The 12,977-nt window shown below is 35.5% G+C and overlaps 1 protein-coding gene across 1 annotated transcript in view; it reads left to right on the top strand.

Moving 5' to 3' along the window:
• Nucleotides 1-12,977, top strand: part of LOC150095621 (spliceosome associated factor 3, U4/U6 recycling protein-like) — a 256,994-nt gene that overhangs the window by 232,505 nt on the left and 11,512 nt on the right. Inside the window, exons 21-22 of the mRNA XM_090409926.1 lie at nt 313-396; nt 6,302-6,468. Of these exons, the coding sequence (XP_090266052.1) occupies nt 313-396; nt 6,302-6,468 (251 nt within the window). The remainder of the gene's footprint in view (nt 1-312; nt 397-6,301; nt 6,469-12,977) is intronic.

The raw sequence follows: 12,977 nt of genomic DNA, 5'->3' as shown, positions 1-12,977 counted from the left end.
TAAAGATAACTTTAATGAATCACTTCTATATTTCGGCAATGTCACATTGCCATCTTCAGGAACATAAAGATATGGTATGTGCACTAAGGAACTAACAAAGCAAAAAGAAATATAGAAATGATTCATTAAAGTTATCTTTAATTAAAATACTTCATATGCGTTGTTAATTCCGTAAATTAATTACCAGTTATGTCTAACCAACGTATAAGTCTTACTACTAGAAGTATTTAAGAATTTACAATGAACTAATTATTCATTGCATTTATGTCACATAAGCCTGCCTATACTTTTCATCCTTTGTTCTATTTCCAGTATGGATTACTTGAAGAAGTTCGACTAGTAACATATAGAAATGGTCATTCTAAAGGATTGGCATATGTCGAATTCAAAGATGAGGTATAGAAATTTTCTTTTTTAATAATTAATTATATTTTAAAGTATTTAGAAAAACCAGTCATTTACTGTTTAGATGGTGTTACAATGTTGCCTCATTTTAATCTTTATCTGTGTATAAAAGTATTTTTAACACAAGAATTAAGTAGTAGTGGAGAGGATGAGATGTATTTAGCAAAGTAGAGTAGTGTGCCCTCCCATGATGAGTCCTTGGACTCCCTGTAGGTGTCATGTAATAATAATAATAATAAATGTGGGAAAATATCAGACTAGAAAAGACCGATTTGTATGTAGGATACTAATTTGTACAAAAAAAAAAGCTGTATTTTTCAAGTGTCTCATTTGGGTGTAAAAGAATCTTTTTTTAAAAAAGTAACTACAATATACAGTAGACACAATAACACAAAAAATGCTATTTAACATTTTTATTTATTGCAAAAAAAAAAAGAAAGAAGAAATGGAAGTGGCACTTCTTTTGCTTAAGCAATCATCCAAAGTACACAACTCTTAGAAGAGAGGAATAAGTTATAATCCATTTAATTCTTCTGCAGTATAAAGGGATTATAAATATTATATAATTTTTACTGAATGATTCATAGAATTTTTAATTTACATAAGCAAAGGCATTGTTATCCTCCATTGCAGAATAGCTTCCACTATATTTTCTGAAGTGCTCTTTAGTTTAATAGTTTAGAACTAGAACTAAGTTATGAACTATTTAATGTATGGAGAATATATGATCCAGCATGTTATCTGTTTGTTTTATAGATATTGTTCATTTGAAATGATTCACAGAATTTTAGTCCAGCTCACATCTAGAATAATGAAACAGTAGTACTTTGAGAAACTCCACTCTATAACTTTCATTGGTTGCATGACCTGCTAGTCCTAAGCTTTTTAGGTAATTCTAGCAGACACCCATTTAATGTTCTCATTTCATGACCAGAGATCTCTTTGTCCTGCAAATACATGGTGTTTTGTATACAACATAAGGAAGTTCTTTCTATCCTTGCCAGGATTGAGGTTACTTTACGTACCTCTCAAAATGTCCATTAGGTGCTAATGAATTCCCTATGTTCATTACACACAAAGACTTTATTGAAAGCAGTTTTTGGGACAGCACTACATTTGTTAGACTTTGATTATTTAAAAAAAAAAAAATCTTAATTTTTTTATCTAAGACCTAGCTGCAAATGTAAAGAAAACATTGATTGATTCAGCAGAAGGAACATAGTGAAATTGACTACAAGGGTCAAAAGTCCAGACTCAAGACAGAGGCAGTCCTAGAAAAGAGTTTGTGTTGAAGTTCTTGGCAGGTAAGTCAGCATCTACTGTGATGCTGTATATCTGTGTGATGCTGTACTTCATAATCCAGAATCATGGTCAGAAAGCCAATTCTAGATGAATAGTATAGAGTTCTCATAATACACACCTATAAAAAATGAATGTGAGAATTACAGAGGAATTTTTATACTGATTATTCCTAGTATACGTGAGAAGAGATAAGAAGTACTGTCAAAAGGAAATTTGTAAAAGAACAAGCTGGGTTCAGGTCAAATAGAGATTCTCAGGATCATATTTTAACTGGAAGACAAATAGTTCAAAAATTATTAGAATATAAAAAGGATTTGTATTTAAGTTTTCTAGAAATGGAAAAAGCACATGACAAGGTGCCAAGAGAAAAGGCCATTCAAAACGCTACAATTTGATGGCATAAATGAGATATTATTTCAAGCAATACATGCTTTATATTTGTGGTGTAAGTCAGCAGGTAGAAGTGAAGAAAGCACTGGTTTGAATGTTAAATCAGATGCGAGACGGGGGGGGGGGGGGGGGCACACTAGCTCCAGTTATCCCATCACCTATGTAGATCACATTGTGAAGGAAAACAGTCATGATATCAAAACTGGAAATATTCAGATCAGCTCTTTACTTTATGCAAATAATGTTAGACAAGTCTTCAGCAATAAAAAAGGGGCAAAGACTATAAAAATAGTAGGAGCATCAGATACATCCTGAATGGGGAACCTATTAAACAAGTAAAGCATTTCAGCTGTTTAGACATAATTGTAAAGTTAAGGTGGCAAATTATGATGGAAGGGTGGGGGGGGTGAAAAAAGTTCTGATAAACACCTAGAACAAAAATGATGTTAAAGCAACTTATATAACCACAAGAAAGAACATATCTTAAAATGCTTTAAACCCCATTTTTCATCAAATTGTAATAATTTGTTCTTTTTCTTTTAGGATATATAAGAAGACATGTCAGAGGTTTTGAAGAAATTCGAAGACACAGAGGTGTGCAGTCCATCATCAAGTTTTTCACGCTACAAGAAAAGTCTGCATCTAAGATTCACCAAACTTTGTTTGAGACTTTAGGGTTTTCCAAATTTTGGAAAGTTTTATGCATCCGTATTTATTTAAATTCGATTGATTTCTGAGTGCTGCTGCAGATTCTAAAAACAGTTTTTCCTTTTTTAATTTATTATGGCAGAGCATGGTGGTTTTCTTCCAAGAGATCCTGTGGGTTGTATCCAATACATGGTCTGCAAGGCCAGATTTACCATCATCATGATTGCAGATGTACAATTAGTGTTCTTCTAAAAAGATGGTCGCTGATCTACCTATCCGTTTAGAGTATGCCAACTTGTAGGGTACTGCTCATGAAACCCAACAGACAAATACACAACTTGGGCTTTCAATGTCTGCCTCACCCACCCTATTTGCCAGACCTGGTGGCTCCATCTGACTATTTCCTATTCCCAAATTTAAAGAAACACTTGAAAGGAACAAAATTTACCACAGATGATGAAATCATATCTGCAACTGAGGACTGTTGCACTAGTTTGTGCAACAAGGGAAAAACTTTTTTTTTCAGAGGATTGCAAAAGATGCAGCAGCATTATAACAAGTGTATAACACTGTTGGGAATATGTAGAATAATGTGTAAGTTAAATGGCTCTACCTCAATTCCTTCATGGTGATTATCACAACTTTTCAGCACACCCTTGTACATATGGAAATGCACAACATAATTCAAAAAAACTGGTATAGTAATGAGTCAGCTTTAACTTGTTGATCTGAAAGAGGTTAGAAATAAAACACTTTATCAAAGACTAGATCACAGATATGAAAGTTCTGTGAAAACTCAGCTGCATAAACAGATGATATCAGTGCAGAATCATATTAAAATGAGGATATTAGGAAGGATCACATTTCTGAATATGCATTCAGAAATGTGACAGAACTGATATAAGGTAGCATGGTGACTTAAACAGAATGGGATAGGAAATAACAGAACAAGTGTTTGTATACAGGATGCCAGGAAAAAGACTCAGAGGAAGACCATGATCTAAATTGATTAAGAAATACTTTAGAAGACTAACATGTAAGTTCTGACAATATTGCAGTTTTGGCAGATAACAGACTAATTTGGAGGAAATTGTCAGTAGGAAGTTAGTAATTTTCATATACTATTATCATAATACAATAGATACTGGTTAAACAGGGAAGCAGTTTTATTGGGACAAGTCTAGAACATAAACAAAATGAAAATGTAACAAAAATTTGCTTTATTTGAGACATAGTTCCATTTAATTGGGCCAGCCAGTAACCTCTACTATAAGGTTAGAAAAATTGCATAATCTTGCTTCAAAAATGTAGTGCTAATGTCTTCAATGCTGATAAAACAGAGCTATTTTATTGTGCCACACCAGATGTTTCCATGTGTTATAACTATACTATGCTATTCAGATGAAAGAAAGCAGTGGATCGTGTAACAGTGTTATAATGTCAGGATCTGGTAAATGAAAGTTGTTGGTGATTGGAAAAAAAAGGCCTAGCCTTGATGCTTTAAAGGAATTAGAATAGAGAGTCTACCAGTTTAGTACCATGTCAATAGAAATGAATGGATGACATCTCATTTTATTAAAAATTGGCTTATGAGTTGGAACATAGAATTACAATGGAAATAAGAAAAATTTTACTAGTTCTTGACAGTTGCTAAGGAGGTTAAGTGCAAAAGTTCATCTTTTACAAGCGGTACTGTTTATTACTAATAGTTGGCAAAGCATAAATAACAAGACCATTCAGAACTGTTTTACCCAATGTGATTTTAAGTACTCAATCATGAATATGCCTGATACAACCAGTACTGAAAATGTTCCTTATTTACATGAAAACACAAGACATAGGTAATAACTGTTTATTTGATTAGATGTAGTTGGCATGTTTCAGACCAAAGAATATTATGGTCTGTTTCCTGAGCTAAGTCAGATTTATTGTTGTATTCTCTTTTCTATTGAGTGCCCAGTTTATCTGAAATAGGATAGATGGTAGTCACAAGGAACTTGGTACACCAGGGAGAGAGAACACGGCATAGACACAGACCACAATATTCTTTGGTCTGAAGCACACATACTACATCATTGTCAGTACAAATTTGAGTGTTTGTTTATAAAGAGTGCTGAAACCTTGCTTCATCACCCGAACTTGAATCAGAATGACTGCCTATCTTTATTGAAGATATGGGAAAGTCTGATTGGAATAACGTCATAATTTTTTTTTTTTTTTTGTTATGACTAACCTTTTCCTCAGTTATAACATTACACTGTTGTAAGTATAACATCATGCAGCTCTTTCTGTTTCAAATCAATAAATTGTTTGCATTCTACCTTGTAATCAACTGTCACTGCCACCGAAGATGGTCTGTAAGTTTCAGATTTCAGACCGAAATATCTAGCCTTCTAATCAAACAAATAGCATTACCTGTGCCTTGTGTTTTCATGTAAATAAGTAATATAACCATGACTCACAAATTTCTCTAAAAGAACATACTGAACATCTCATTAGACATGAATAACATCAGAAACTATGAAGAGTTTGCATCTGTTGATGTTAGTCTTCAATATTATAATGAAAATGAAGATATTATGGAGGAAATTGCAGCAAGACATCAGAAAGAAAGTGATGAGGATGACACTACTGAGCTTTAACAAATAATTATGCAGGACACTAGCAATGAAAGCAGCTGCACTATACCTACACTAATTTTGTTGTTGCAGGCAATCAAAAAACTTACGGGCGATGCTCATTCAATTCCTAGAATGTCATTAACTGTTAAAACTGCATGTATGTTTAATACATGCATAAATGAAATTATATTTATAGCAGATATATTTTACTTTAACTAAAGTCATTTGTTTTAAGTGGATAAGTCAGTGATTTTGCTACTCACTAAACGAAAACCTTGTATATTATCCTAAATGCATGCACCTTTTAAACTCTTTCATGCAACTTCATTGTATAATTGGGCCAAATTATGCCACTCCCAGTGTGGCCCAGTTAACTGGAATCAACTGTATCTTGTACATTCCTCCCCCCCCCCCCCATGTGTGCACACACACACCTTGAAGATATATATATATATATATCAGAAATTTGATAATGATGATGAGATTTCACAGTTACCACAAAATGGAGATTTTGATATGAAAAAGTGTGATTTACTAACCTTTCAGACATGACTATATAGATTTATAATACATAGTGAATTCTTAATTAACTACTCATATTTGGAAGCTAGTTTTCTAGTTAGTTAACCAAGGAAATTATTAAGTGAAATGTATGGTTTCATAGTTCCAGCAGTCAGATGACATGTTAACCTATTCAAAAATTGGTTAACTGTTTGGTCATTTAAAGGTTGGAAATTAAGAAGTCACTGTAGTTATAATGCCTTCTTGGTGATGATAAATGTACTGCTGTTACAGATTTTTAGCCACTTCACAGTCAGTTGAGTATATAGTTACTTAGCTTCATCATGAAATCCAGTCAAAAATAATGTCATTAATTGTTAATGGTTTTTTACTTAATGTTCTAAATAATTATTAATTTACTTATTCTTTTGTAGGTATCTGCAGCAGCAGCTTTAGTAAACACAGATGGCATAAAAATTGGTGCTAATATTATTTCTGTAGCTATTAGTAATCCTCCTGAAAGAAAACCCAAACAAGATAATACCAGTTCACAAACTGGACGTATATTTTCTCTAGGAGGAGGAGCTAAAGAATTAGGCCCGTAAGTGTAATTTTCATTCCCTTTGAATACAAATTGAAAAGTCCATTATATATTCTCAATTGTAGCAGCTCTGTAGTGTAACATTTGCTGAAAATATCTTGATTTGTATCTTATCTATGATGTGAAGAACTTTTATAACAGCTTTTCACCTGAAAGGTGAATTAGTCAGTTTCATGGGTGGGGGGGGGGGTAGAATTTCTATCCTGGAAACTTAGGTTTTTCAATTCCATTGAATTGCTTGGAAAAATTACCATGTTTGGTATTTAGAACTGGATTGTTTGATTATGTAGCCTTTACTTAGTTCCTGCATAGTATTATATGATACTAGCTGTTGAATAAGAATGTCATAAACACATGTACACAAGATGTAACTTTCCAGAAAAGACATGAATTGACAAAAATAGTAAAGAACTATGTTAGGATTAACTAACTCTGTCTAGCTACAGTTAGGTTTATTAAAACCAAAATTACTTACCCATAACACATCCCTGAGTCTAACAAGTTTTATTTATTTATTCTTATGGCAAAATGAATACAGAACAGCTACAGGTCAATGTACAGTCTGGAAAGCCAATCCACTGGCTCATCTGTCATCTTGTGAATGTCCTGTAGGCTACCACTGTGAAATTGGTGCCTTGGGCAGTCGTTCACAATGTGAGTAATCGTCTGAGCTACAGGAGAACAATCACAATAAGGGTGGTCTAACAGCCTCCATTTATGTAGTAGGTAGCCACATCTGCCCTGGTTAGTTCTGATCCTGTTGATCGATGACCAAATCTTCCCAGGAAGAGCAAAATCAGGCTGCAGAGCAGGGATCTTATACTAGGAAAGCCATTTGTTGGACCAGTATTCTCTCTACATGTCAGGTGTTGATGGTAGGGCAGCTGAAGAGAGTTCGTCCATGGATCAGAAAGGCTTTCTAGATCTTAGGCGAAGACTATGTGGATTTATGAGAGTCTGGTGCAGGGGCAGCAGTGGGTTGCTCATCACTTTATTAAATTCTTTAATTGACGCTCGTCTTCTCCATATGTTTGGTGGAGCAATGTTAAATAGGACAGGCAGCCAGGAGAGGGGGGGGGGTGCTTCTCACTGCCCCACTAATTGTGCTCATGGTAGAATTTAGCTGGGTGTCTATAATGTTAGTGTATGCACTTCTTTCCCAGACAGGGGCAATATTCTGCGAATACGAGGGCTAGTGCAGATGACCTTAGGACTTCTGCACCACAACCCCAGGTGTTCCAGCAAGCCTTGAAATGCTATTGTTTCTCAATTTAATTTTGTTGGATAGGTTGGTGATGTGCCTTTTATAGGTTAGGCTTCTGTCCAGACTCACTCCAAGGTATTTCAGGTGAGGCTCATGTTCTACCATTTTGCCACAGAAAGAGAGAGGTTGAGGTGTCGATTCGACTCTGCATTGTTCAGGTGAAATACTGTGGACACAGTTTTTGTTGGATTTGGCTTCAAGTACCACTGCTTGAAGTACTCTTCCAGAATGTTCAGATCTGTGTTCAAGGTTGATTCCAGGTTGGCAAAGGAGGTAGAGTAGATTGATGTAGGATCGCTAGGTCATCAGCATACATATACTTGCTTGACCTGGTATGTGGTAAGTCGTACATGTACATGTTAAAGAGTAAAGAGTAAAGGGCCCTGTGGGAGACTGTTGTGAAGGAATCTGGGCCTGCTCTTTTTTCCGTCAATATGGACCTGGATCTTTCTGTTGAAAAGAATGGATTCAAAAAGTTGGAAAGTTTTTTTGCACCTTATAATATTTCCTAGTTTTAGGAGGAGGTCCCTGATCCAGACCGTGTCATAAGCTGATGTTAGGTCAATGAAAGTGGCTCCAGATTTAAGTTTCTTCTGGAAGCCTGCTTGAATCTGTGTTGTAAGGACCTGGTCACAGCAACTTCTTCCCAGCTTGAAGCCAGCTTGTTCAATCCTGAGTGCTCTTTCGATGAATGGTGAAATTCTTTTAAGGAGAATTCTTTCAAAGACAAAGAGCTTAAAGGTGCAGCAAAGCAAGGAGATACGTCGTAGATTTTTGACATCATTTGGATCTTTACCTGGTTTGGGCACGGCAATTATTTTGGCTTCCCTCCACAGATTTGGTAGTTTTCCAGTCATTATAATTTTTGAGAAAGGGCAGCCAGCCATATTTGGCCTTGTTGACTGAGATATTTTAGAAACTCAATTTTTTATTAGAAATTGCAAGGCTGCAGGAGTGGATGGTATCCATTCCTGCAGCCTTGCAATTCTTGGCGAGTTTTAAGGCTGTCTGTACCTCTTCCCGAGATACTGGGTGTACAAGTTCAGGAAGCTCGTGGCCCATCTTCAGGATTTGTCTGATAGAAGACTGCACAGTAATTTTTCTGATAGAGCTAGGATGTATCTTGGAGGTTTTCAATAAATGATTAGCCATTTAATCAGGAGTTATCTCTGTTGTTTTGTGTGCTGTTGGTTCTGCCCCACCTAATTTTCTCAGAAGTGACCAGCTTTTCCAGCTAGATGTGGGGAAATCGAGTTCATGGATGGTTGAGATCCATCTTTCCTTTCTGTTTTTATCCAGCGTTGCTATGGGCTCCTTAGCAACAGTTGGGTCTTCAGTCTCTTCATATTTGACTAAAAGTTCCTCAGTTTCTTTACTCCAGCATGAGATGTATTGTTTTCTGTAGCCTCTAGGAATAGAAGCTTTGGCTGCAGTTTTGATTAGTTTGACAAATCTTGGACGGCAATTAGGGGTAGGTGGAATTGCTCTAATGATTTGCTCGATTTGTTTCTGAAATGCATTCCAGTTGGACCTGCAAAAGTTCCATCGAGCCGTTGGTGTTCTGCTAATTACTGGGATCGATGTGTCTGTCTCTATTAGTGTAGGACAATTAGGACAATGCTGACTATTAAGGAATCTGTTGAGGATGGCTCTGGTTGTTGGCAAAGGGCCCTCAGAGCCTTTAGATACTATGCACAGATCTGGGGTGTAGGTCCTAATCCATTTGGCTGAGTGGAGAGTGCCTTCCTGCTTGGCATTTTAAATCAAATACAGGTTATATGTATCCATCCAGTTAACTAGATTATTACCATCCTGGTTGTTAGAGGAATAGCCCCACATGGTGTGATGAGAGTTGAAGTCACCAACATAACAGGTTGAGGTCATTGGTCCATCTGATCAGGCCAGGATTGCGATGATGGTTTGTAAACTTTAATACCTATGGAGTATTTTGCATCAGGTAAACTTTGGGTTATGTCCTTGAGGCCAGGCCAGATGTAGGTTGTCAGGCCATGCTTGGGATGGCAGTTATAAGACGTGAATTAGGCCTGAGATCTTTAGTCTATTGAGGACTGTGTCAGTCACATGGGTTTCTTGGAGAGCCAAGACATCAATTGCTTTGTCTTTGGCTGTTTTGCCAATGACTTCGGCTTTGGATTTAGATAGCCCTTCTATGTTTAAGGAACATATCTTGAGAGAGTGTTGTTTAGGGGACTGTAACTTATTTTTCGAAACTTGCCCTCCACCCAAACAAGCAACGGCATCCTTGTTATTCTGGGCGACGATCGAGCCAGCATGGAGCTTTTTAAATTTATTCATCATAGTTGTTGTAAGTGGCCCAGGAGGCTTGCTACCTTTGGATGTCTTGTTTGAGACATTAGCTTCATGTTACCTGTGATTCATTTCCTGGGGGCTTCTTTTGTCTGAAGCACTAGCAATAACAAGTAAAGAAATATGAGTGGATTTTCAGACATTGAAATATTTATTATGAACTTTTGCATTTGTGTAGTTGCACTTTTAATACCCTAACCATGAGTTAATTTTTGCCATTAATTACTTTAAAAAAATCACAATAAAGAACTTGTATGGACCTTGGGAATAATTTTTTATAACAAAGTCTTTTTTGAATAGTGTTGTGCTGAGACTGTTGGGACTTTTCAGTAGTTTGCTGCAATGAGTAAATTTGCTATCCTTAAAGTGGACTGTATCATTTTTAAAATATTTTTATTTAACACACACACCCTGAACAAGCACTTTTACCGCAGATTCCATGTTGTACCTTGGAACCTTTCACTTGCCTTTCATTAAGCACAATTTATTCTCATGTACAAAGGTTTGATATATTATACTGTACTTCAGTTTCATATCCTTGGAGAGTAATTAAGGACACACATGAAAATTTCCCAAGATTAGTGAAACTAACCTCTTTTTGTCTCTCCTTGCTTGACTACTCTTTACTTCCTAGTGTTATTCAATTTAGTCAGGAAATCTTGCAAACTTGTACTGGATTTATTCTGAAATATAATCTCAAATGCATAAAGTGAAGAGCTAATATTGATATCAGATTTAATACCATTTGTATTCCCAACATTTCTCAACTATTTCTCTTTAAGTAAAAATCTGATTCTGACAACCTCTATTTGTCCTGAATCCAGCTTGTGCTTCACCAAGCTTCCCTTCCACAATTTGTCTTAGCCATTTCTCAAGTATATTTGCATAAATCTTCCAGGAACATTCAGTAGGGAAATACCTCTAATTCTCACAATCAATTTTATTTCCCTTTTTATACTCTGGCCAGGCCTTCTGAATTATGCAATGCAGCCACTGTACAACTTTTATACTTCCGTATTTCAGCATTTCTGTCCAAAGTTCATCTGCCTTTCCACATTTCAGGTTTTTGATTACTTTTTCTACTTCAAATATGGATACCTATTCCTGACTACATTCCTGCAGGGAGTTTTCTACCATCATGTTGACACTGTTTCATTCAGCAGTGCTTCAAAGTAATTACTCCAGACATCTAGAATATCGTTATCTTCAGTTTTCATGTTACTTTTATCATTTCTGATTCCGTTTACAGTACTTTTTTCCTCTAATTCTAAGCTCTTTCACTAGCCTACAGAATATTTTGCCCCCTTCCTAATGTATATTTTCTGTGTTCTTACCAAAGTCTTTCCATTAACTTTTGTTTAGCTGTCTTTGCACAGTGCTTTGCTTTCTTACATTTTTCTCTTTATTCCATAAGAGTAACCAGCCGACTTACTTACTAGGATTTTTCTATATGCTTTCTTCTTTTCCTTGACTGCCTTTTTAACTTTTTGAATCCACTACAGTATCATCATCATTATCTCCACTATTATTCATCATCTATATGGATCACACTATGAAAGAACATGGTATTAAACCTGACATCAGAATTGGAGATGTTAATCTCAGCTCTTTACTTTATGCAGATGATGTTATACTCCTAAATAAATCCAGGACAGGTCTGCAGGATTCTATGATCAAATTGAATAGCTGCTGTAATAAATTTGGTATGAAACTCAGCATTAAAAGACAAAGACAATGAAAATAGACAGACAACTTGAAAACATCAACTGCATCCTGAATGGAGAACATATAAAACAAGTAAAACATTTGATTTTTTTAACGATACTTGTGACATAATGATTAGAAATATATACACGTTTGCACAAGAATAATGTTTAATTTGCCAAATATTTTGGTCTGAATATTACAGACCATCTTCAGTAGCACATAGGAATAGTTTTCAAAAACAAAGTGGAATACGAACAATTGATCATTCACACAGAGAACGAGCCGTGTGATGTCATATCGCTAAGTATTAGAAGAGTAAACATTTTTAACGTCATAATTAAAGATATTAATTCAGAAATTCATATAATTATCTTAAATAACATTAGACTAATATAGGAAATTTACAAAAAAAAAAAAAAAAAAATTAATGTGTTATCCTGATTTAACTTTCCCAAATTTTTGATATAGATATACAGTCATTACAATTCAAGTTAGGACGTTGAAGTAAGGCCTCCACACCTTCTTTAAATAAATGTTCAAATTTGTAGCGACATCTGTGTAGGAGGAGAGTCTTGGACCAAAGGTGTATAATCATCATCATCAAATTCCTGCCATGTACCCTCAAGGGGTGTACAGGATATGATAGTACTACATGAAAAAAAAATTACATAATTACTACCTTCCTATCTACAATTTTCCTCCAAATCAGTCTCTTACTTGTCAAGACTCCAACATTATCAGATCTTATATTTCTATCGTCTAAGGCACTTTCTACCGTATCAATCCACCTATATCTTGGTCTCCCTCTTGGTCGTTTTGCTGCCAACCTGGCAGAGAACACTTGTTTTGCTAATCTTTCCTCACCCATTCTGTTTAAGTGACCATACCACCTGAGATTAGTTCTGCTAATGCATTCCTGGATGCTGATAATGTCAAGTTCTTTCCTAATATTCTAGTTTTTAATATGATATTGCCATTGATGCCATCTGTTCACGCCTATAATCTTTCTCAGGACTCTCTTTTCTGCAGTCGCTAGTCTTTGGTCAAGTGTTTTACTTCTGACCCAGCTCTCAGATCCATAAGTTAAAACTGGTTTGAACACTGTCTTGTATACAGCTAATTTAGTGTTCCGACTAATTTCTCTCTTATTCCATATGAATTTATTCAATTGACTTCCCACCATACCAGCTTTGCTGATTCTGTTGTCTAT

Source organism: Typopeltis vanoorti, chromosome 20 (assembly GCF_054136105.1).
Source record: "Typopeltis vanoorti isolate ZY-2024b chromosome 20, IOZ_Tvanoo_1.0, whole genome shotgun sequence".
NCBI classification, from domain to species: Eukaryota; Metazoa; Arthropoda; class Arachnida; order Uropygi; family Thelyphonidae; genus Typopeltis; species Typopeltis vanoorti.
This window is presented reverse-complemented; position numbering and strand designations above follow the sequence as displayed.